At 39.0% G+C, this 26874-nt stretch overlaps 2 protein-coding genes across 3 annotated transcripts; both read right to left on the minus strand.

Moving 5' to 3' along the window:
* Nucleotides 1-2014: 2014 nt before the first annotated feature.
* On the minus strand, nt 2015-17335 carry Evi5 (ecotropic viral integration site 5). 2 transcript variants are annotated; one of them, XM_014352705.2, is made up of 10 exons: nt 16884-17335; nt 7885-8133; nt 7243-7569; nt 6900-7164; nt 6440-6802; nt 6119-6347; nt 5603-6051; nt 5029-5511; nt 4844-4942; nt 2015-2179 (listed from the first exon to the last, which is right to left on the minus strand). In XM_014352705.2, the coding sequence occupies exons 2-10, from the start codon at nt 8067-8069 to the stop codon at nt 2039-2041; spliced, it is 2541 nt and encodes an 846-aa protein (XP_014208191.2). In that variant the 5' UTR covers nt 8070-8133; nt 16884-17335; the 3' UTR covers nt 2015-2038. The 2 variants fall into 2 exon arrangements, with proteins under 2 accessions (XP_014208191.2, XP_023246261.2); XM_023390493.2 differs by lacking the exon at nt 16884-17335 and having other exon boundaries at nt 7243-7630; nt 7885-7957.
* Nucleotides 17336-18755: 1420 nt separating this feature from the next.
* Nucleotides 18756-26085, minus strand: sl (small wing phospholipase C gamma 1). The gene is made up of 17 exons (XM_014352594.2): nt 25594-26085; nt 24935-25149; nt 24698-24847; nt 24484-24622; nt 24255-24417; nt 23866-24179; nt 23587-23793; nt 23085-23517; nt 22695-23006; nt 21893-22074; nt 21637-21817; nt 21306-21554; nt 21010-21234; nt 20348-20936; nt 20133-20272; nt 19954-20061; nt 18756-19860 (listed from the first exon to the last, which is right to left on the minus strand). The coding sequence occupies exons 2-17, from the start codon at nt 25107-25109 to the stop codon at nt 19801-19803; spliced, it is 3627 nt and encodes a 1208-aa protein (XP_014208080.2). The 5' UTR covers nt 25110-25149; nt 25594-26085; the 3' UTR covers nt 18756-19800.
* Between the last annotated feature and the right edge of the window lie 789 nt (nt 26086-26874).

Consider the following 26874-nt stretch of genomic DNA (forward strand, 5'->3'; position numbering starts at 1 on the left):
TAAACACCTCCCCTTAATTTTCGGCTAGTTATTAATCAATCGTGTAAAACTTTTTAAGTCACTTATCACATATTATTCGAAGATCTTTTGCGATCCAATTAGGACCTACACATAAATAATAAAATTTTACTTTGAAATACTTGATACGTGTGAGTATACGTATACGAAATACTCATCCGAAGTACAATATTTTATACTGTTGAAAAGAAATACAATCGTCGAAAATACTGTCACGCAAATGGGAAACCATTGCCACTTTGTCCTGATGACACAATGTAAAAATTGTTTACCCAAAGACAAAAAAATTTGTGTGACAATTTTTTATCATTCCTATTTTAAATACAATTGACAATGTTCACTTTGCACAGTTAATTGCTTCATACGTTGATGTATTACGAAAATTAGCTAGAAAACTTTTTCACAAATTCCGACGCTACATTCGTACGAGCAAACGATCGCCTAGTAGACCTTTTCGTCTGACACTGTCATTGGTGCGACATTTCATGGACGTATATTGTAACAATTGTAGCTCATTCGAAATCACATTTTATCACATTATCGACAACATCGCAGTTTATTGCTGTAATTATGAAAAAAAAAAAAAAAAAAAAAAAAAAAAAAAATACTTCTTGTCCAACGTTGAAACAATAGAACGCAACGTTAATAAATAAATAAATCCAGTGTCTAAAGTAAGTCCACAAGGCGATCGGTATCTCGATCGAAACGATTCGTAAACAGTCACGAACCATCCCGGCGAGGAAAGTCAATTATCCAATCAAACTACTGTCACCTACGTTTTACTTTATACTTATTACGAAAAAGAAAAGAATCGCGCGCGCGACCTCGATACGTACGGAATGAAGAAGCGATTGTTTCTGAGAGAAACAATCATCTTCCACTATTTCTCTCTTTTTCAAAAAAATTTTTTTTTAATTATTTTCCGCTCATATTGCGACGACGAAGAGTATTTAATGTTGATTGTTCACTGTAACAATCGTGTCGCGATCGTTCCATGCGTTTCGGTTATTTGGATTTTAATATTTTTCTTTATCTTCGTTGTATTGTTTATCAAGACGAACTTTTATTTTTTTTTTTTTTTTTTTTTTTTTTTTTTAAATGAACAATCGGTAGAATACTATTACACTTCTTTTGTGATGATTTAAAAAAAATACCTTTTTTCTTTACATGTGCCGTATATGTATACCTACATGTTTAATGGGTGATGTTGAGTGTGAAGCCTCTTCGATGACTGTTCATCGATTTTATCGTTTAAAAATACACTTTTCAAAACAAACCCATATGGAAATAGATTGTTATCATCATCATCATCATCATCATCTTTCTGTTTGTATTAAAAATAAATGCTTTTTTTCGCAAATGCAGAATCATCGAAGAGGTCATTGATTAACGCTGGATATCTTACATTTTACAAACAAAAATCATTTGAACAATGACTTTTATACATAGCAACGTTAGTCAATTGATGAGGTTGTGCTGCACGAGGAGACCTTTTTTCTGATAATCCAAGTCTATACAGATATTTTTCAACACAGGTATGAAATATTTCACAAACATTTATGATGAAACTTTGCATTCTCAATGATTTTTTCGATTAATAGGTACGATATAAACGCACACACGTATGCAATGAAAATTCTCTCGCATTGTAAAAAGAAAAAAACAATCGCTTCTCGACGGACAACCTCGTAAATAAAATACATCGCTGGTTGATATAAAAATTAATATACATCTCACAAATCATGATCATTGTTTTTTTTTTTTTTTTTTCGTAAAAATGCTTGATTTAAAAAATGGCAAAAAGGAGGACGAGTACAGCTCTGTCGACGACAAAAGACCCCGAGCTTACAAATCACTTCCTCGCCGCATAAACGCACCTACTTGGAAAAAAGAAAAAAAACCAGGAATACTTAACACACGCACGGAACGACGACTCGACGGCACGCGCGTCTAGATATTTAACTATATCAAACAGTACTTGGTGTTGTTGTTGTTGTTGTTGTTGTTGTTGTTATGTATATTACGAGTCGGCGTCTTGCAGGTTGATCTTGAGGTCGTCCCGGTCGTCGAGCTCGTTATCCGTGTCGATGCTGCAGCTACGCACGGCCGGCGATCCCTTACCCCCCGTCCAGCGCTCCTTCCAACTCTCCAGCCTCAACACCTGCGTGGTGCATTAAAAATTTTTTTAAAACTTTTTATAAAATTATAGTGATGAGGGGACGCAAAAGTTGAAAGTCGCTCCTTTGGCGAGCGTATATCGTTACTCATGCACATATTTGAGGTTTTCTTTTCATTTCGATCCACATAAATGCACTGAAGTGTAGTATTTGAAAACATTTATTAGATGGATATATAATCATAGGCTTCATGCAGTTGGCAAATATTACATGTTGAGCGTTTTAAAGAGTAAATCATACTGAGATGTGTCGTATTTGATGGAAGTTAAAAAAACAATGCTCGCGAAATTAACTTTAACACTTTCGCATCCGCCAAAACAAACCATCATTTTTTTTTTTTATAAAATTGTATCATTCGGTTGGTCTAATTCATTCGGAGAGTACGCGACAACTGATGTGGATAATTTTGTCTACGTCAAACATGTGTTTCATTGTATATCTAGTTGTACATCACCTACTTTATCTAATTGTACTTTTATCTAAGGCTTCAAAGAATTAATTTAAACAACAATGTCTTACATTGTAAATTCATAGTTCATTCAATACTTTATTATACAACACTTAAACATAATTACTAGGGAAAAATACAACACAGACAAAGAATAAAAGTATACATTATTTTAGTGTAAGTATGTTAGTAAACAGTGATCGATGGATATAAAACTATGTACAATATCTAAAAAACACTACATTGTAAATTTTAGTAAAGAAACGGAAATATGATAAATAGCACATGCTCTAATGAAAAGATGTGACACATCTACTGACACACAATTACAACGGTAACGAACAAAAAAAAAAAAAATACAACTAAACACACAAATACATCACGCACAGTTAAGTGATACCAGTCAGAGTTCGTCGCATTTAAGTATTTGACTTACTTTCAGTTTCGCCCATTGGTCTGAAAGTAAGTATAAAGCATCAGTTTTCAATAGACAGCTTTTCCAGTTTTTGTCTGTGGATTATTGTTACAGCTATTAAAAAAAAAAAAAAAAAAAAAATACTAATTTTCTGATTGTACTTTAAAATTCTCTAGAAAAACACATAAGTGATACTAAAATTGAATATATACTGTAGCTTTAGCACGATAAATTTGTAACTACAACTAAAAAATTACTTTGAATTAATATTCATTAGTTATACGTGTTACAGACGGTAAAGCAAGAAAATTCTAAAACACATTGGAGATGTAAGAAAAAGTTTTTTTTTAAATGCCGACGAGTTGTTCAAAACTTACTCGAGCCATGTCAAGAGTTCTATCTCCGGACTGATGATTGGTGTGGGACACTAATGCGACAAAACACAACAGAAATATAGTGAGTTAGTCGTAAATAAGTGGCGTGTTCTTTTAATCGTAAGCTTTACCTTGGCAGAAAGATTACACCTTTTTTTTTTTTTTTTTTTTTTTAAGCTACAGGAAATAGATTCATTTCTGCGAAAGTAAACAGTTGTAAAAAGCCTTAGCACCCAAAGATAAAACTTTTTAAAGACGTTTTTCCCGATCACCAAGTTATTCTAGCGAGTTATTGAACTATAAAGAAGGAAAAAAAAATCAGCCGAGCAATAAACGTTTATTGGAAGATTCTCATAAAGCTCAATTGCATTCATCGTCGAGAGAATCATTTTCTATTTAATCTAATGGAAGATCATCAAATCACCTACGAGTCTAATTTTTGCACTGCAATCTTTTTTTTTTTTTTTTGTGCCACGCGTTACGTGTTTTTTTTGTGCTACCAAAAATATACTGTTCTTGCAAAATTTCTATCAAACTCTTTCAACAATGAATTTTCTTTACCTTTTAAAGGCTGTACGATCCAGATTTAGCGCTTCGGATTTTATTCAGACCACTTTATATTTTTATTTTATTTTTTTTCTCAACTAAACTTACGCACATGAGCGAATCCAATTCGTGCGAACGATTTGCTTTTTAAAAAAGCAATTCTGAAAAATTTGTAAAAAAAAAAAAAAAAAAATTATAAAGTCATAAGAAATCAGAGCCAAGTACTGTATATGTATACTGTGAGGCATGATTGAGCTTTACTTTATTATAAAAAAAAAAAAATTAACGTCGATTGAAATGAAAGCTATGTATAGCATCGATTGAACCAAAAAACAAAGTTTTTCTTATCGAGGCAAGTAAAAATATATGTAAGCAAAGCACGATTATCGTTGTTATGTATTTTGTAGTCGCCTATGCACAGAAGCGAGGAAAGCTTTGTTATTAATAATTTGCTGAAAAACCTCTGGGGTGTTTCTCATGTCTTTTCGTATTTATAAACAAATTTTGCAGACGTAAATTTCCATTTAGTCGAGTGGCTGTGTTATATATTGTACAGTGCAATGTTAAGCTGTTTAAAAAGCATGACTCCCCTCCCACACGTTGAAGTAAGAAGTAATTTGTCACGACTCAAATTCTTTATTGATGTTGCATTTGACTGTGTGTTTTACCTCTTACTGCAATGCAGGACGTTTTACCGGATATTTTCACGCTGCGGACAAGTTTATTATTTATCAACATGACCCTGCGACAGCCGTGTGCAAATGCTGTGTGAAAAAAAATGTATAGGTATCGCAGAATCACGTGGCACCGAAATAATCAAGAGTTCCGAGAAACAAAAGCTTGAAAGCAGTCGATCGATACTCACTTCAGCCTTCAGCTCCGCAACTTTGTCTTGCAGTTCTCGTACGCGTTCGCTGTCATCCATGTTGTTCCTCAGCTCGCCCTCGGTGTACATTTCTTCGTTCTGCAACGACGACGAAAATATTTTTTTTCTTTAACTGTTCGTACCTTTCTATTGTACCAGATAATGAAGAAACATAAACTTCCTACTTTTAACTCGAGCACCGATATCTTTTGCGCGAGCTCGGCGACTTGCTGGGCGTGCTCGGCGTCCCTGATCCTCGCCATCATCGTGTCGTCCTTCATCTTGGACTCGAGATCTGTGTACCTATCGTGTGCCTCCCTGAGCTTCGTCTCGAGCTCCTTTTCGCGCGCCAGAGCCACCTCGAGCTGATCCCTAAGTACTTTGCCGTTCTCGTCCTGGCGGCGCAACTGGTTCGTCGACACCTGCACCTGCGTCTCCAGCTCCATGACCTTGAGCCTGAGCTCCTTGACCTCCGTCAGCGCCTCCATCTCGCGAATCCGCGTCGTCATCAGATCCTCCTCGAGCTTCTGCACCTCGTGGCCCCGATTTTCCCAAAACAGAAGCTTTTTCGGCGTCGAGTCGGCAGCTGGGGCCGCATGTGAGGCTCTGTGCTCCTGCAGATGCTTCTGCCACGCCACGCTGAGCTCCGACACCCTCTGACGGAGATCCTGAACGAAAGCAAAAAAAAAAAAATCCACACTCAATTCAAAGCTATCAAGAGAAAAAAGAAAAAAGAAAAAAAACAGCGACAGATCTCACTTTGAGCGACAAATTTGCCTCGGCCTCCCTGAGCTTGACTGCGATGAGCTCCTCCTGCAGATGCGCCACCGAGTTGTCGGGTGTGCTTTCCCTGAGCGTCTTTTTGTCCTGCTCGAGCTCCTGTATGCGTCCCCTGAGCTCCCTTATCGTCACCTCGTTCTCGGCCTCGCGCAGCCTCACCCTCACCAGCTCTTCCTGCAGGCACTGTATCATATCCTCCTTTTGGCCGAGCTCCTCCTGCTTAGAACTGATCTCGTCCAACGACGACTGCTTCGAATTCACGTTCTCTTCCAGCAGAATCGACAGCGAGCGCAGCTCCTCGTGCGCCTGCTCCAGCTGGTGCGACGTTTCCAAGTGGGTGTGCCGCAGCGCGGTCAGCTCCCGCTGGATCACAAAAGCCGTCTCTTCTTCCTCTGCACGGGAAACTTGACCTCGCACCAGTCTGTCGGCTGAAAGTTTCAAAGGGCCATCAGTTGTTGCTTTTGCTCGTTCTCGCGCGCGCCTTACAAAACTCACCCAGCTCAGCGGATTCAGCCTCGAGCAGTTCCGTCCTCTGCCTGAGCAGTCTGTTTTCCGCCCTGAGCCTCCTCAGCTCGACCATCTCTTCCTGCTCCTTCATCTTCAGGACCGTGTAGTCCTTTTCGAGTTTCTTCATCCGCTTGGGATTGATCTTCATGCTGTAAGCGATGGTCATGAGCCGATCGGGATCCGACTCGGCTCGGCCGGGCAACTCCTTCTGGAAGAACTGGGCAACCAAACGACTTTTCACTCCACTTCCAACAGTATCAGCGATACAAGAGTACAATTGCATAAAAAAAAAAAAAAAAAAACACTCACCTTGAGCATTCCCTCCATGTCCAAGCTGAGCAGGTCCTCCTTGCCGAGCTGCAGCATGGCGAGCGCGCACTTGAAGATGATCTCCATGCCCTCGGAGAGAAAGACGTCGAAGATGCGACAGGCGAGCGGAAGGGTCAGAGCTGTCGTGAATAGCGTGAGGAACCACGAGGACGCGTACATGGACGTGTGAAAGCCCTGAGCAGTGAAGTGGGCGTAGAGCTCCGGATGGGTATCGGCGACCAGGTGCTCGAGCTGGTACATGCAGACCCCGAGCTCGGCCATCGACGGCTTGAACATGTCCCGCAGACGGTAGTCCTGCATAAGGGCGACCAGCACGGCAAAGGCCTCCTCTTCCGGCATTTGCTGCGTTTTTTGGAACAAAAAAAAAAAAAAAAAAAAAAAAAACGTACAACCGATTCGGCATGTACTTGTCGTTTCGAAGCAGGGTAGGAGCCCTCACCTGCATGAGCAGCAGCCCAACGATGAACCCTGAGCCCTGGCAGTAGCCGACCTCGCGGTCGTAGAGGCTGTAGGCCTTCATGACGTTGAACAGGCTCTCCTGGCCGAGGCCATCCTTCTCCTTGAAGAAATCGTGCTCCGGATAAGTCCGGGCTATGTCGCGTCTGATTATCCTCTCGCAGGCCGAGGTGCACTTTATGTACTCGGCGAATTGTTTCTTCACCGGTGAATCGTGGGCGCCGCACAACAACTGCCACGCGATCGCTCTACAAACAAATCAACAAATATAAACACGAATCCATATAGAGGTGGATGATGTACTTGATTGGGATTGAGCGACTCACCGGAAGTGATGCGGTATGCCCTGGCGCACGAGTTCCTTGATGTAATCCTTGCGCTTCTTCCACTGGTTGTCCCAGTCGTTGACGATGCCACCCCAGGTCGTCCAATTTTCCTCGCCATCGTCCGCCGGGGGTGTGTCGCGCCTGATCGCGTTAACCGAGCCCGGTGGGGCCGCCGCCTCGCTGCAATTGTTCGAGGCCGTGCCATTGTTGCTGCCGCTGTTGTTGGCGCTGCAGCCCGAGGCCAGGGACGCCTGGGACGCGTCCGAGCCCTTGCGGCTGTGGCCGCTCTGCAGCGAGCTCAGCGACTTCGCGTCCGACTCTATTAGCCTGCGAGTCATTTTTGCTTTTCTTTTCTTTTCTTTCTCAACACTCACTCTGATTAGCCCTACTTTGTTGTTAAGCGGTGAAAAAAAAAAAAATAATAATAATAAAATAAAATAAAGTATATATAATAAAATGTTAATTTGGTGTAACCGATGCGCGCGTGACACATGCATATTATGATCATCCTTTGCGTGTGTACAAGGTAAGCGCCACTCGGGGAGAGTATGGACCTCGTGGTGACAAAAAAAAATGAGCGATATTCTATATGATATACTTATTGAGATGGAAGGAAAAAAAAAAAAAAGAGAAAAAGCGAACCTGTTGGCCTCTTCCAGCTTGGCTAGGAGCGCCAGCTCGTCCGTCGATACGTCCCTCGGCTGTTCGATGGTCGTCGCTGCTGTCGTCGTATCCCGGCCCCGGTGTTCGTCCTCGGTGCTGTTCCTTATACCGATGGCTTCCTCTAGGACCACGGCCGAGCTGCTGTTCAGGCACGCGACGCTCATCACCTTTCGTGTCCCATGTCCCTTTGCCCGATACTCCCCTGGCTCCCTCTTCACCGATCTTTCTCTGTGATTGGCAAAAAAAAAAAAAAAAAAGATATCCATTATTATCCACCAAGGGCTCTCTTTTTTTTTTTTTTTTGCTTCTTAACGAGAATGGGGGAAGGGGACACAACGAGTGAGCCACACGACAGCAGAGTTGGCCCTTTTGGACGATCGGCTTCGTTACGTACGTATTTCAGAGATCGTTATACTCATTTGGGGGCGAGGAGAGCTTTTTTTTTTTTTTTTTTTTTTTTTTTTTTTTTTTTTGTTAGTGGAACCAGGAAAAAATTGATTCGAGAGGGAGAAAGGGGGTCGAGAGGCTCTCTTTGCAATGTCTTATGTATATATATACATGCATACGTGTAGGAAAGTGGGTGAGAAAGAAAAAAACGATTGTTGTGGTTGTACAGTTGTTACGTACGGACGTGGGCCCTTGGCAAGGACTGACTTGATGAATCTCGAGTGAAATTTTCAGTTTCCCCTCCCCCCCCTTCGCCGCTTCTTCTCGTTGGTTATCGGAATAAAAATCATCCACGGCGAATGGGTCCAAAAATATCGGGCGCTACAGAGCACTCGAGAGCCATTCAACCACTCGAAAAAGCTCCGAAAGCCCCATCAACCGCACACGCGGGTAATGCAAAACGCGCAACATCGGAGCCTCCATCCTCGAGTCGACCGGCAGCGGCAACACGGAAAAATAAAAGAGCATAAAAATAAAACTAAAACAGAGACAGAGCCCAGGATAATTATTATTTTCTCTCTCCAAGGCCCATAAGTTCTTTCCTAATACGATGGTGAAGTGTGTAAGTATATATGTATAGGTACCGCGTGACACAACTACGCTTAACTCGCAAATTGACGCCTAGAAGAGTAAGCAGCGGCGGCGCAATTGCACGACTCGCGGAATCGCCGTCGTAAAATAAGTACACATATACGTGGGCGACTTATCACCGCGCGCGTACACTGCAGGCCTTATAACTGTTTATGCACACATGTACGAGTACCACGGACTGTAACTATACTACGTACAGTAGCCGAGCGCGTAATACGCGCGTTATGTACATTTTTCCGACTCCAATTGTGGAAGTATATGTGGGCAATTGTCATCATTTACATATATCCATATAAGTGTTAAGGAATATGTAGACTTATATTGGTGATGGTCGCTCGCATAATACACGTAAGTGACGTTTTCTCGAAACTTTTCCTATATATACGCGCAGTGTATTGTCAACTTTGCCAATTAGCGCGAGATCGAGATTGCGCGTGAAAACTTTATTCGTCGATTCGTGTGTCGATGTCATCAATACATACGTAAATGTGGAAATTCGTACAGTGTCGTTGTGGACAAAGCGAGTTAGACCTCATTTGCTTCGCAATTTACGCTCCGTCTCAATTATATATTTGTCGAGTTGCGTTGTAACTCGTGATGTAATATCCTCTACTTTTTCAAGCGGACACTTGGATCGATAGGACTTTTTTATTTTATTTTTTTATTTTTTTTTTTTTTTTTCATAACCATCAGGACTGACGCGCTTGTGACGCCGTGCTACTTATTGACCTGTAATTGATTGCCGATGTGTGTCACCTATAGGTGAGCAGGAGCTTTTATTCCATTATTAGACTCATATATACGTTTACGTAACAATGCAGCGTTTGGCATACTTTTTTTTTTTCTTCTCCGCACTTTATACCTTTTTCAAGCTAGACATATGATGGATTTACGGCTGGTAATTTGATTTCACTCGAAATGAGATTAAACAACAACGATAACAAGTGATGATCAACCAATGGCCAGATTCAATTGTCATTTGGCCAACAAGTATGATGGTTTCAAAACTGGCGGACGACGGGCCGAGGGATAAAAAGCGTCCTTTCACTTTTCTGGGAGAAGCAGAATCATCGATGAATCATCGCGATTTGGCTGTTGGGCGGTTTATGTAAGAAAAAAAGAGGGACATGGATTTCTCTCTCGAAGATCATCGAATTGTTTCTCCATCTCTCGCGGCGTTGCACAAAAATGGTCACGCCAACAGTTTTGTTTCTCAACACTTGAGGAAAAAAAAATGGCAAACGGACCGAAAATAAAACTTTTTTTTCAAACCTATCTTTGTACTTTTTTTTTTTTACCATCGATAATTTTTATCTACATACTTATTGGATACTCTTTTATTCTCCTCGCTAAATATAGTTACAATCTCGATACCATTAGGATGCAATCAACAAATTAATAACAAACAGCTTTTGATAGTCGACCATCGGTATTTTGTCGGAGCACTGCTCGAGTTCATCCAATGAAACTTGGGATTAAAAAAAACAATCGTGTCAACCGTGCCGTTTCATCCATGATTATATTCCAACAAATCAGAACAAAGGAGGCAAAAATACAATCGTCCACGCAACGGCAAAAACCAACAACCCCAAGTGGCCATCGGAGGCGAAATTTGATTTAAAAGCCTCTCATCGATCCCTATAGCAAAAGCAGTAGTTACACAACCAATTCAATCACGGAACAAACTGTTGTTTTTTTTCTCCCATTACTACGCCACCCGGAAAAACATCGGTGTCTCAAACCACGCGCGTGCACGAGCAGGGGAAGAAAAAAAAAAAAAAAAAAAAAGGAGGAGGACCGTCTCGGTTTTCGCAATGCCGATCCGAATTTTTAACCAGAAGAAGGTGAATCATCCGGCTCATTCTCAGTCTGGAGGCCCTCTCTCTCTCTCTTGGCGTGTGGTGGTCAATATTATACCTGGAGCGCATTGTACCTTGCTTCGCAACAACACCCATCACCTCATGGGGTAAGAAATAAGAAACCTGTTTTCTTGAGCGCACACGCGCGCATGGGTATATGTATATGTGTCTGTTCCTCTGTGGGTATACCACTAAGTTATATTATAGGTACCACGTGTATACATCAGGTATGAGATGTACGATCAGTTATTTTCAATTTTTTTTTTTTCTCTCTCCCTCCCAACTCTATAGAATCCATTGTGCATTAGTCACGCGCTTTTACATTGCCTCGCGTTGCACGTACAGGTATGCACATACTTACGGGCATTATAAAATGTAATACCTATGTGTGCTCGAACTCTCAAGCGGTCGAGAGTGAGTCACAAGAAAACAGTGGTGCTTAGAACTGGATCGAGGTCCACTTATTTTTTTGTTTTTGTTTTTTAGAAAGTACTTATGTTATACATGCATGCGCAGTCAATTGGGAGAGGAGATGAGAAATCGGAAGTAAGAAAAGTAAGTATCAGGGGTGCGACTCCGCATAAAAGGCCGACCTACATTTTCATCCCCCGTTATTTCGTTCCATTGAATCTCTTCGATTAAATGTATGTATATGTACACACACCCGTACGTTACATTTACATCCGCGTTGTATATGTGAACAAAGCCCTGCCCCAAGAGGAACTATTTTCCTTTGTACAAACAAACAACGATAAAGGGGCTGAGGTAAAAACCGCTCGGTAATCAAATAGCTGTGGGTCGAATATGTTTCAGTGCGCGCGTGTGACGGAGTTTTCACCGCCAGTTTATCGTGTGTACCTGTACAGAGAAGAAGCGTAGGAATAATGAAAAAAAAAGTTACGAAAAGAAGGCGTGAAGCTAATTAAAAGAGCATACTCGCGCGTACAGCGTAGGCGTGAAACGAACCCCCCCCCCCCAAAGCCCAACAGGTGCGCTCGTTTGGCGATTTGTGCACACATAGGTCAAGGTGTACTGATACACGTACAAGGACCACACTCGTATCACTGAGAACACATGCGTAAGTACTTATATTATATATCTATCAGTGTACGCGGTGGGTATATATATATAAGGTACATATATAAACTAGGACGCTCGCAGCCTTGGGATAGTTTGTTATCTCCTGCGCTTTTGTATTATTTGCACCTACCTATATGTACCTACGTGCGCATCGAAACACGGACGAACTTTGCGCGAGGGAATCAAGGAAGATGGGAAAATCCGCAGTGCACTGGTTAGCGAAAAAGAAAAAGAAAAGAAAAAAAAAAAAAAAAAAAAAAACCGGGAGAGCCTCTGTTGTTTTGTTTCTCGCGCCGGCTTTCTCTCCCACGATCTTGTTTTATAGACCTGTGTGCAGGATCCGTGCGTGCGCGAAAAAAGCACCATCAGGCCGATTGTTGCCATGGGTAAAAGGAGCGCGACTCTACATAGCTGCCACATATGTTGGTACAAATATAAGATAGGTAGGTATACGCATATAATGTTTGATTGTTGAAATTACGGGCCAACGTGGTTATAAGTCACCTAGGTGGGTATACACCCGACCCACTTATTGAACCATAGATAAATTTATGATTTTTTTTTTTTTTTTTTTTTTTTTGCCGTTGCTCCTGCAGGAGTAGGTATATATAAAATATTATAACGTGGGCAGTATTTAATTTGTTTTTAATTTCAAAGGAATTTCGATAACGAAAAGCGTATACATATATACCCACGCGCGGATGGACCACGAGAGAAACAATGGGACGACGATCAGTGATTTTTATTAGATTAGAGAAGCAGAGATTATACACGCACGCAGTCTGATTTGTAAAAGCGTGGTGTCGCGCACAACTCAATCTTCGCGCCCGAGGGATCAATCGGCGCGGGTGGCGTCACCAGAGCTGTTGAAAGTAAAAATTCTCGAATTACTTCGACAAAGAAAAAAAAAAAAAAAAAAAGAAAATTGACGAACAAGAGCTTTGTCGTACTTATTTGAACGAGTACACAGTTGTCGAGAACAGCTGTTGTGCGGTGGCTCTCGGTGCTTGCTGTATACGGGTATACATCCGCGCGTTAATGCACGTATGAAAAGAAAAAAGAGAAGAAAAAAAAAAAAGGAGCGAGGAAAATAGCCCGTCGCGTTTGTGGGTTAAGTGGCCCGAGAGAGTAGTCGCGCCGGGGAAGTTTTCCTGAAAACTTTCACGTGAAAGCCTCCCGCCGCTGCTGTAATACCTACACCGATGCGAAAACCGAAATATACTTTTTCACGCAGATCCTACACGTTAACATCGATTAACCGAGGAAATAAACGACATTACGTGCCAATTTTCCACCACTATCAATTACATATATATGCCAAGAGTCAATCCCGAAGCGATGAGCTACTTTGCGATCAATACTCCAATTCTAATAGAAATGTAGTAAATAAAAAAAAAAAAGTACCCACACCCCGTGGGGGAGCGTATAAAATTTAACGACCAACCACAGCGCAAAGCATCGCAACATCCCGCGTAAAAACAAAACAAAAAATTGTATCGCGTGCATCAGGTGCTTCTTCGCACAGAGAGAGAGAGAGAGAGAGAGCAGGTAATTACCGCGTGAAACGAACGTTTGCAACTATACCTCTGTGTGTGTGTGCGTGCGTGGGAGGGGATGCAACGCGTGTTTAATGCCACCGTTTTATTCGCGCCTTTTCAACCGTGAACACATTTTTTTTTTTTCTATTTTTTTCTTTCATTGTGTAAAAAACACACGCGCATTTATGCTAATGCCGCGTTTATACGTGCGTGTGTGTAGCGGAACGACGAGAGAGAGAGAGAGAGAAAAGGGGAGTGATTTTACGCGGTCGGTGGTACGTGTGTATGTACATCCGCGAAAATTACAGGCGAGGAGTACAGGAGTAGTAGATAGGTAGATAGAGTTTGTTGCAGAGCTCAAACGTTGAGTAATACCTCCGGTCATCGGTATATGTATAGGTGTACCAGCTGTACGTATATGTATTATATATACAAAGGTATCCTTTAATCATGCATTCGGTGCGTTTTGTGTGTATATATGTATATATGTATATTTGAGGACGCCACTGGCACAAGTAAAGTACCGTTAAAATCGTATTGCTGCCAAAATCGCTGTCGACGAGTTGAGATTTTTTTATTAAATAGTTCCAAGGCTTTTGAGCGCGAAAAGCGGAATTAATGAAGGAAAAAAAATTACCAAGCCAAAACTCGTCGCGCTCTGGTACCCCATTGTAATAACGAGTTGTTACTACACCCACGTGGTTGCCCACGGCCGAAGAAATTATTCCTTTCTGCGTTATTGTTATTATTGTTAATACATCGGGCATGCCTCCGCTGAAATGAAATGTCGCTCGCGGCTCTCGTTTGTTTGGAAATTTCGCTCCGTTGCTGCTGCCACTGCGTGTACTTAATGTATTTTTCATGGGAGGGTATTTTGCAAAGTGTATTATTACTGCAACGTGAACGTGTTTGTCCAAGATTCTTTTTTTTTTTTTTTTTTTTTTTACATATAAATGGGTCATTTGATTCGAGGTACGCAGCCATGTTTTTCATTTATAGACTCTAACTATAAAAAAATATACAGGTACAGAAAATGAGGGATTTCTTTTTGTACCACCGAGAGAAAGGATATCTTGTACAGATAACTATTTGATCTCATGCTTGATTTCATAAAAAATTGACAAACTAGTGTTTTTTTGCTGTACTCACATCAACATTTGATGCTTTTCAATCAGTTATAAGACTTTCGTTACTAAGCCACAATTGTATATCTATGCATACAAACAATCGCAAAAATTTACAGTAATTACTTCCTAGTGGTGGCGCTCGTTTGTACACAACATCGAAATATAAATAACGAAGAGGAAACTGCGCTGCAAAATTCCAATGTAACCCAACAAAGTAGCGGCACCAATTTTCTGTTTGCCCTGTGGCACGTATATCCATATTATGTACAACGCAGTCGAGGAATAACAAACTAATTTGAGATTATGTAAAGGAGATTTCCCACGCGATTCCACTCGCACCACCGAATCTCGATGAATTTAATACCTATGTATTTGCCTTCCTTCTTTTTCTTCCTCGAAACAAGAGATTGATCGGCAACACAGTCGCAAGATTGTAACGCGCTTCCGCCATGTACAAGAAGGTAAGTACTTGGTTGGTTTATTAATCCACGGAAAAAGTAGCGAGACGCACTTTTATCATCACGTATGCGCATGAAAATTCCTCAAACGCCAAGTAAGTACGTGGGTTTAATATGCACTACAAAAGATCTACTGGATGCGCTTTTAATTGTTAACGATTTGGTGCTCGAAGGAGCGTTATAATGTCGTGTGGTATATAACAACACTCTTATTTTTTCCATATTTATTAATACAACACTATAACGATGAGAGAATTTTTCTACCAATCTTTCGTTTTTATAGCTTCTACAAACTTGAGTAAAGTATGGCATGGAATGAGGAAAAAACAAACAAACCATCCACTGGATATGGTGCACCGATTGATAGACGCGGCGAATGAAAGAAATGTCAATTACTCTCGCGATCGGACTTTCTAGTCCACTTTCAGTTGGAATCTCTGGAAAATTATGTTTTTTATTTCACGCTGTAAATATAGGTACTTGCAATTGAAAGTTAACCCATCTCCTGCGATCGTCAAGACAAACTTTTATTCTACACATGTTTGTGCAAGACATTGATCCATTGATAAATTGATGTGAGTATTTATTCACGGACAACCGGATGCTTTATGGCAGTACTTACACACTTTATCTTTGAGAAGAAATTTTCATTTTCAATGAAACTGATTTACGGAATAGACTGGCTTGTGTGGAATGATGTATATCCATGCAAATAGTATCTCTTTGCTATTTGCCTGTACATTTCTTTTTAACGCTATAGAAAATGTAATTATGTATTCATTAAAAATACTCGTGATATTTTGTAAATGCCTGTAAACAACACAGTGGCGTAACACGAATAACACATCGATACCACACATACAAATCAATACAAGTTTTTAAAACAAATGAACTCTTATTGTCATAAAACGAATCAGTGAAGAGCCAAACGTATAGTATTAAAACTTTTGTATTTCAATATATTACACGAATAGCCAACACAAAAAATTTTAATTTCTTTAATATTGCCACACTCCAAAAAAAAAAGCCACACTGCATCTCTAACACGAATTATATATCTTTTGCCTCTGACTTCGTTAAACTCATAAATATGTAATCCACACTTGCAACAGCACACCATCGTATCCTCCCACTGTTTTATTCATCGCCGAAGAGAGAAAAAATAAAGAAAGAAAAAAATTAGATCAGTAAGAGTGTACCTGTCAGTCCACACACGGACACCTGTCCCCGATATTTATCCTGCAATCTTATCTGTGTCTATGCGAAGAGAAAAACTTTCTTTAGCTTGATCTCACGCTCTTCCTGCACATTTTACTAGTATACGTTTACAACTTAACACACGACCTATTTGACATAAAAACTTAACGGGTCATATATTATTTCTCCTCCAAAATAGCTCACGCAGCGATGATGGAATGAAAACGCCAAAGCGCCGGTTAATAGTTTTTCACTATTAGTGGTACATAAACATTATTTATCATTTTCATCCTTCATCGTTTGTTATCATTGAAAAAAAGCATGAGCCACATGATAGTATAGGTATATGTATACGCGTTTTTAAAAAAAAGAACACCCATCATATAAATCGGCTGCTGGCAGCAGTAGCAGACGCCCACCACCAGAGGCCTTTTAAAAAACTTTAATTCTCTCTCTCTCTCTCTCTCTCTCACTATAGCTTGTACATAGCTAAAAGCACATATAATATTATTATGAGCGTAAAAAAGAGAAAGACATGTAAGAAGTACATGAAACGCGAATCCGCTGCTACTGCGAGTGTTTTTCTCTCTCCTTTATGGGGAAGGGGGTCACTCACCTCTTTCTCTTACGGGTGGATGTTGTACACACAAAATTCATCAAGGATTATCCTACTCGGCTTACCTCTGACAGGACGACTGTACTTATAAGGAACAGCTGGTGCGCTCGGGCAGTGTTATTCAGTCTGTATAGTCTCCTCCAGTCTTTTAGTCACTGTAGGAATAAGCTCGCAGATAATGCGTGTAAAATAACGCTGCTGTCCCTCGTCGTCGCCGTGTATACGCGAATCGCGTATGAGCGCCACTCCCCCCACAACATGCACTGCACGCGGCTGCTGGAGAAGAGGAATGGTACTTTTTTTTCCGTGATGGCATGCACTTATGTGAATATGTCATACAATCTTGACACTAGGTAAGAGGTAAGGGGCATTGTTTTCTCTCCGTCGTTGTCGTCGAAGACGCCGAGGGTCTACAGAGTATGGAATGGAACAGTGGATGTCGCGCGATAAGATAGGTATAAACACGTACACGGCTCGACTGACACGACGGCGATAATATTTCGGAGCAGTCGGATCGGAGCAGCGCAAGCATATACGCCGCCAACTCGCCAGAAGCGGAGGGAGGGGAGTAGAAAGCGAGTATATATATATATATGTATAGCGTCTCAGCCCAGCCCCCAACCCGCCGACGACGCATGCCATCGTCGCAAGCAAGCGCTGGTGCTGAGGGAGGACTTTGACTAGTTCAGTCAAGTTCTTTCATCTCTCTCGCACGCGCTGGCGTACGGACAGCGATACCGCGCTTGATCACCGTGGTACCGCGACCGACCTGCTTGCTCTTTTTACCACCACAGCGGTTAGTAAGTATCATAGAGTCGTTACATTCGTTACGAAAGAAAAAGATTTGTTAAGATATATAAACTTTATACATATATTTACTTAGAAGGCTGTATTCCGCAAATGCTACCAGTAGTCAAGTTACGTAAAATCGACCTCCAGAAGTATAAATGTACTAATAGGAGGTCAATTTTCGAATAAAAAGTAAATTGTAGACTTGCCGCAAATGAATAAGACAACGTCAATTTTTTATTGTTTATCTGTGAGATTAGTTGCGGCTGGTTTATTATTGATTAAAAGGCTCTACTGTAAGTAGTAACAATTATTTTAGATCAGCGCCATCTAGCGGTCTTTATTTTTTGGTGTTTGGTCAAAAGTGGCTCTCAAAATTCTCAATCAGAGCATTCAGGATTAGAGCCATTTAGTTAATTATAAACCAGCCGCAACTCATGATAAAGCTATAAAACAAAAAAATAACGATATATGTGTTTTTGGCGGCAAGCTAACAATCTATCTTATGCTTGAAAATTTATCTTTAAAAGTATAAACACATAGGAGGTCAATTTGTTGTTAGAAAATAGATTGTTAACTTGCCGCCAAAAACACATGTACCGTTAATTTTTTATTTTATAGCTACTAAATGAGTTGCGGCTGGTTTATAATAGGCTAAATGGCTATACGCGCTAAAGCTCTGGCTGAAAAGTTTAGGGCCACTTTTTAGTTCAGAAATCCGCAACGCTAGATGACGCTGATCCAAATAATTGTTACTACTTACAGTAGAGCCTTTTAATCAATAATAAACCAGCCGCAACTAATCTCGTAGATAAACAATAAAAAATTGATGTTGTCTAATTTATTTGCGGCAAGTCTACAATTTACTTTTTATTCGAAAATTGACCTATTAGTATGTTTATACTTCTGGAGGTCGATTTTACGTAACTTGACTGCTGGCAGCATTTGCGGAATACAGCCTTCTAAGTAAATATATGTATAAAGTTTATATATATTAACAAATCTTTGCTATCAATGAAAATATGGTTTTTTTCTTAATTAAAGTCATCCTTGGGAGAAACGAGATTGATTAACATTTATACAGCAGTCGTGCGACTACTTTGCATTTCTACAGTTTTCCTTGCCAATGAAATTTAATTTCAAGAGTATTATATTATATAAAAAATTTTATTTTCATTAAAGTAACATAATTATGCATTCAACGAAGGTCTTCGGGCTCATTTAACATTATAATAGTCGTGCGAGTACAATTAATACGATATTTCTTTTCACATTCTAAAGCTAAACAGACTTAACAGATGATGTACGTATAAATTTAATAATTATCTAGTACGTTCAATGAGCTTTTTGTGTTATACTTTGCTTTGTGTTTAGCTTATTGAAAAAAAGGTGTATAAAAACAATACATACATATTGTAAAAAATCTAAATAATAAAAATGTAAATAAATCTAACGACGTTTTCATACCCACACATATCTTGATCCTAAATACTATGGAAGAGCTTTAAAAATTGCATTCTGAAATTTTTATACTTTTGAATAAAATTTTAGAGTATTTGCTAGCAATAACATTGCCTCTGTAAGTATTCAACATGAACTTCTAACATTAATTATCAACTACTACAAATATAGATATCAATAAATACATTTAATCACTATATAATTTATATAATTTTTTGAAAATTAACACTTTGATTGACTCTACTAATTAAAATTGTTAACATAAAAAATTTTTTATGTATATTTATCTGTATAAAATATTTGATGTGTAAAAAAATATTTTTGTACGTAATTGCTCGTTTCCTAAAATAAATCTTTTTTAATATTATATTATTATGTATATATTTGTGTAGATATTTCTCAATAAAATCAGTTTTGTAAATACATCTCATATTCGCGCTCTTCAACAAAATTTTCAAAATAGCTGTCAAAACCTGTTTCGTTGTATATATACTCCTCAACATTGATTAATAAAATAATTATGTTCAAAAAAATCACAAAAACAAATGTGATAATTTTTGTACATTAAAAATTTCCTATAAAAAAAAGCGTTTTTAAAGAAACAATTACTTTTTTTAAATTAATAACCACTATAGGTGATTATTGGTAAATGTACAACTACCTAAATTAAAATAACAAATTACATTGAAGCTTTGCTTTTGGTGATCAGTTTGTCACAAGATTATTTGGAAACTAGATTAACCGTATGTGAGGCCGTTTAAATTTTGTGATAGTACTATTTTGCGCTAAATCCTGTAGAAAAGTATTTAAATTAATAATTACCACAACTGTATACTTATTTTTTAATGTGCAACACATTAGTTGTTTATTGTATGTAATACTCACATTTGTACTGACAATTTTCACGTGCACAAGAAGCGATGCCAATTCAAGATCTTCGCTATAACTGTTTTTCAAAGGAACGCTTCTGTAACCAGTTCTTAAACAACGAATCTGAAAAAAATAAATTAAAATCCGATAAATGATTAAGTTTAACAAATAGGTGCTAATCATTAATAACCTACAGGATAAGTTGCTTGACCCATAAAATTACTATCTCCAAACATGTCTTCGTCTTGTACAACAAAACGAATTAGGGCCAAATACGGATTTGATACTAGGAACTCGCAAGATTCATTCCACATGGGATTAAAACCGTTGTCATCTAAAAAGTACATTTGCAATTAGCAAAAAACTATAAGGATGAAAATGAGTTTGTTGTTTAAAATTTGACACTAACTAATCGTCTTTGTCGTGAGTTTGATACCACTATCGTAATCAGCACCAACGACCTCGACTTGCACAGAAGGCGAGGCAGCACCTCTGCCCGCTTTATTCAAATGCCTCGCTCCAATTATATTCAGTGTAACTTTGAGCGTATCAACTCCAACAAGGGAAGTTTTGTCAAACGGATTGTAATCTTCGTGAAACATGAACTCCGGCTTTAACAAGTACCCGCAATTTCCATTTTCTCGAAATTTTGCCTGATTCAGCTGCATAGGTTTGTCTCCGGTTTGGTAGTTGAGAGCGACCATTTGGCAGCCAGCGTTCCACATCGGCATCGAATTGTAATTCGACGAATCGATACGCTGACCTTTAGGATAGACACGGCTGAATTGTGTTTGATGGTAGCGCAAAAAAAACTTGGTCTCTTGCTGGCACATGAGCTTCTCAGCTTTCGTTTCCGGGAAACTGCTCATCTCGTTGTAAATGAAACCTTTGGAACGGAGTCGATCCACATTGAAGGCTACTGATCTGAAGTATACGATGAGATTCGACATCTCTTTGGCTATTCGCCAGGCTCGTTCCATTTCTTTATGCTGGCTTTCCTACAATGGGATTGATAGAAAACATATGATACAAATAAATAGGTCGTGAAATAAAAATGTCACATTGACTCACCCTAACGCTAGCATTCTGTCCAGTTTCATCGATTTTCTGCATCCACTCGAGAGCAATTTCTTGGGATGGAGCCGCCACCTCAAAAACTGAGCACATATTTGGGTTCTGTATTCTCAAAGTCCACTCGAGACCCGGCCTGTCCGACATTACCAACTCAACGCAAGCACCGACAATGTCTACCGAGCCTTTTTGCAAATTTCCAAGCATCATCGAGTCAGAGGACGACTAATAAAAAAATTGAATTGTATTTTTTTATGGTCATTTTTTTTTTTTTTACACGTGGTTAATGGACATACGTCGGTCTGGCTATCTTGCTCGACCTCCTCGACGTAGTTGGCAGGAAACCAGTGTTGCTTTTTTCCACCATAGTCGCCTCGCCACCAACCATCTTTCTGCTTATTTACATTCGTTATGATTGCGTGTTTGACCAGAGTCAGCTCGTCGTCTCGGCGAGCTTTATAGTCATACAAGGCTTTAACTTTTGAAACAAACGTCGTTGGATCCATGTAGCCTGGTATGCCGTAAACTGAACCGTCGTCGGGATCCTAAAAAAAATGCAAAATTTTCGTCTGAATTTTTACACTCGTAAAAAGATTTTTGATACTGCACTTTAAGACTGTAATTTACCATGGAACCTTGCATCCTAACGACTTCTTGATTAACAGCGAAGGTAAGTTTGATTTTTTTGTACAAAGGATGTCGCTCATAATAATTAACCAACTCTACTAGACTCTCGAATTGCACAGTGCCGATCGTATACAGTCGTCCCTCCAACTTGATCCGGCAATGCTTTATATTGTTCTCAGCTCTGAAAAAATGGCACAACAAAATCATCATCTAAAATACATTCAAGGGTATTTTTCGAAAAACTAAATACCTTTACCTGAACGATAGCGCATAGCAGTTATTTTCTTTTTCGATAGGTCTCACTAAAAACGCTCCATCAGTGGGTACGCGTTTCAGCATTTCTTCGGCCAGCAGTCTGGAGCAGTCTCTCTGCCACCATTCCTTCTCCTCGTGCTTATTCGGCTGTGGTACTGGCTCTTGTAGAGTTATCAGAAATTCCTATTAAATATACGTTAGTGCGATTAACTCGTAGTGATTCGTAAACTTTGTTAATCGCGAAATTATAATGTAATATTATAGATACATACTCTCAGGAAATATATTACATTTAAATCGAATAGATATAGAGGATTTTTGAAGGAATGCAAAAGCTTGTGTATGTGCATTGTATATTTTTGTTCGGAATGTTGTGAGGAATCGCAATAAAATTATAAAATACGACAAACAATTTAAATTGGTGAACATTGAAAAAATAAAAGTATTCGTGATGAAAACAAGAAAATGAACAACTATAACATCAACATAATAAAATTAATTAAACACTGGGTAAATATCATGGACGGGGCACACTTAATTACCTTACACCCGGCGACTGTCGTAATACATCTGAATGCGTGTGTCTGTATACTTCGAAATAAAGTAATGTATTTTTCAATTAAAAGTGTTACATGTTGAAAATAAAAATTAATGTATTAAAAAAATTAATTTGGCACTTTGTTACAAGTCGATTTTCAAGTATTTACAGAAATTTGTGTAAACAAAGAGCAATAGAGCATCGAACTACACAATTTTTGTGATTTTCATGATTAAGATCGTAAGTTAATTCGTGTTTTTCTTACTTGAGCTCTTAGAGGATGATTGCGGTAGTGCGTAATAAGACTGTATAAACTATCGAAATAGTTTACATCTACGAGATAATACTGCGTCTGACCCATCTCTTGTTTTAACTTGATGCGACAATGATTGACCTTTCCTTTGCGCCAAAAGGATAGACAATAGTCACCAACAAAAGTCACGCATTGTCTCACCAGGAACGTACCGTCGCCCAAGTGTGAGTATTTATGTAGTAGTTCCTCGGCTTCTTCTCTGCCCCGTGCTAATTTACCATGAAACCACATTTCTCCAAAATGTAGTTCATCGTTTGGTACTCCCTGTCAAAAAAAAGTCGTGTTCACTAGTAACAACATCATTGACAAAAGTACATAATAAGTCGATTTATTAGAGCTTACGTCTCCTGGCATTCTAACAACAGTTGTTTCTTCCTCATCCTCTGGTTCGATTTCTTGTGTCCTCGAAAAAGTGTCAGTGTAAAACAGTTTCTGCTCCGTAAGAACAAAAAAATGTGGATTGTATTCATGATCAACCGGATCTTCAAGATATAGGATTCCATTTTTTATGGTGTTGCGAAGATCCATCTCCTGTCGACTGCCTAAATCGTCAGTGTTACGTATGACGAATGAACCCTCGTCCACACCGTCCGGCAACTTTTTATGCTTGAGAATAATTTTGCGACGTAATGCGTAAGGAGACGGTAAACAGGATTCGTTCTTGTCAATTGGCTGAACGAGAAGCATATCGCCAAATACCTCCTGCATCGCTTGAGCCATTCGCCGCTGCTGCGGAAGAGTACAATTGTCCTCGATCGACAGGATAACTGGATACCTACAAAATCAGTGGGTAATGAGTATCTTGAGTTTTGTAACAATTATTTTTAAAAACAAGCAAACCCACTCCGATGTAATGAAAGCGTGTTCTTTGATCGTTTTAATAACGTCCATAAATTTAATTTTCGTTGTTAAAGTGTGCCCATGAAATATGAAAGGCATCCCATCAGGTCCATCCCAACAGTCCAATTCTATACATCTGCATCCAACTCTCAGAGCTCTTACATAAGCCTGACAACTACTTTCACTACTTATCTGATCACCCATCAAATATCTAAGGAAATTATGTAATTAGGTGACGATTTTCAAGTTAATCGTAGAAATTAATTAACTGACAAAATATTACGTATTATGCGACGAGGCGATCCAGTAATGAGACATTGGTCTCGTCATATCGTGGAAGACTTGATCAAACTTGTTGTCCCAAATTTCATTGTGTTTGGAAAACAAAAAATCAACAAACTCCGAAAACGTAAAATATGGCTCTTGAATGTCCCTTTGAGGATCTTGTAAGTAATCGCGAATGAAACGCGACATTTCATGCTCGTTGTTACCAGAGGAATCTTGCTGTTCCGTAATAAGGAAGTTTTGAAATTTTTGCAAACTCACTATCATAGAAGGATTAGAGTATGTCAATAGCTTTTTCCAGTCCGTAAAATTCTAAAAAAATAAAACTTTAGGTAGAAAATTTTTTTTTTTAATCGGCGTATAACTTTTTTACTATTTTTAACTCACGTTAGAATCAAACATAAGTTTGTGATAAAGTGTTACAAAGTCGTCAAAGCCGATCTCTGTCCTGTTTTTTGTGTCGACTTCTTGAAACAGTTCCCTGAGCTTGTTTGTTGGAATTTTGCAATTAACTCTTGGTAAGAAAGCTTTGACGTCTTTTAGGCTGACCCTGTAATAATAACATTTAACAAAATATATTTCATCAGCTCAGACAATAAGCTAAAGTTCACCTTACATTTCTTGAGAGTTTTCCATTGCATAAAATTCTTTTCTCAGCCATCTCTCTACTTGTAAAGGATATGGAGCATTTATAGTGTCTTGCACCAAATGCCTCAAGCCTTTCATCCATAACTCACATTCTTTTTCACTTAAGGCTAGAAAATTTTAAATATTAGTCTAAAGTTATTTGTTAGTATTTCATATAGAAGCAGTTTAATGTAATGGCTTACCTGAAATAGACAATGTTTTGAGTCTGAATTCAGAGCCATAAAAAACAACAAAGCACCTCAGGTTTTCAATTTTTTTAGCTTCTTCAGGCCATTTTTCAAAGTCTTTGGAATTTTTTCCCGTCCTTATTTCTTTGACCTCTCTTATATCCACTAGAAATTACAATTTTACGAGTAAATATTTTGAGAGTTGTTTCTATCATAAGTGAAATCGAGCAATTTGTACACAAACAAATTTACCAGAGCCATCGAAAGGCCTTGTTGTTGGACTTCTTGCCCAGATGATTTGTCTGGTCTCTCTACGAATCATCAAGGTCTTTTTTTCTGGCTTTTTTCTTGAAAAGAACTTTGTCACTACAGTCCCTCTTTCGAGCTGACTGATAATTTGCTCCATTTCGGGAATTATTCCATTCATCTTGCTGAATTTATGTATTTACAATCGATTTATTTCAGTTCTGTAATGTAGTTCATATTTAGTACTTGATATTATTGTAATATGTATAACGTTTCTAATCAACTGTATTTGGTCAATATTCAATATCAGTGATACAAATAAACTTGTCACAAAAACAAAAAAATTTCCAAAAACTGTACAAGTAACTTGGAAAAATAATACAACCGTCCATTACGAAAAAAAGTAGCTTAGAAAATAAATGATATGGTAATTTGAGTATCACAAAGCAAAACAAAACAAAAAATAAGCAACGAGTGAATGTACTTTAACAAAACGTAGAAAAAAAAAAGCAAAACGAGTAATAAGTTCAGTCCAGAAAAAAACAGATGAGCTCAAATCAAAGGGCCCATAGACATATTATGAAGAATGAATGAAACGAAAGGAGAAACGTACAGCATATGTGCATATATACACGCATACCACTCAACATCTCAATTTAACTCACCATATTTCTATATAGTGTAAAGAGAGCAGCTGCAACAGCTTCCGCTCTTCTCTTCCGATCTGTTACTCTCTCTATACTTCCTCTTCTTCGTCGACGTAAACTTTTGAAACTACTCTATATACCTCTTTTCCTCTTTATTCATTTTCAGATTTTCACTCGCACTAGGTGTACTTAAGTAACTTCTTGAAAATACAAGGCACCTCAACTTTGTTGATATTTCACCTTGCGCTTTTATTGCTATTATAAGCTTCGATTGCACATTATTTACAAAGCATGCACGTCTGCTTTCTTTTGCAGCATTCTGCCATGCAGACAAGCAGAAGCAGACCCTTGCATATCCGCTTTTGCATATACCTATACTTATAATAGCGAGGCTGATTCCAAACTAAAAAAGTATACTTTATGGTAAACCATATTTCTTTTGCTTGATAGAAATTCACTAGAGAAACTTACAAGGCTATAGTCACACCATAATGTCTGTAGCGAAGGGTATTTAAATCGGCTCCGGTAGACCCTACGTTTACTTCGTTTAAATTCACTAATGTCCACAGCGGAGGGTCTATTGGAGCGGCTCCGGTAGACCCTACGTTTACTTCGTTTAAATTCACTAATGTCCACAGCGGAGGGTCTATTGGAGCGGCTCCGGTAGACCCTACGTTTACTTCGTTTAAATTCACTAATGTCCACAGCGGAGGGTCTATTGGAGCGGCTCCGGTAGACCCTACGTTTACTTCGTTTAAATTCACTAATGTCCACAGCGGAGGGTCTATTGGAGCGGCTCCGGTAGACCCTACGCTCACTCACTATAAATTCACTAGGAAACTTGAAAATTTACATGACCAAAAGACAGACTGCCGATAAAAGATTTATCGCAGAGTCCTTTTACATCGACGAGAATGTTCAATCCCTGCTGTACCGGCATGACAGGGGGTGTTTTCCGCAATCGTCACCAGCAATTAGTAATTTAAGGTTGCGCTCTACGCTACCATCAGGTCGGTAAGTCAACTACCTGCTGCAGGTGATAATTGCGGAAAACACGCACCCTTCAAGCGGCGTTACCACCACGACCTACGTAACTTTACAGCCTCTGATTTTATCATTCTGGTAAAGAGAGCACGGTGTAAAATGTACGTGAAGTTATGTGTATAGTAATTAAAGAAATTACTACTAGTAAGTAAGTAATGCCATATGGTTGATTTTATTAAACCATGTGAATGTCTCTATTTTTAGAGGTCAACTTTTGAGTAAAAAATATATTGTAAACTTGCCGCAAATAGCACA

Source organism: Copidosoma floridanum, unplaced genomic scaffold, assembly GCF_036245765.1.
Source record: "Copidosoma floridanum isolate Cflo_tuat_1 unplaced genomic scaffold, Cflo_Japanese_pri ptg000021l, whole genome shotgun sequence".
NCBI lineage: Eukaryota > Metazoa > Arthropoda > Insecta > Hymenoptera > Encyrtidae > Copidosoma > Copidosoma floridanum.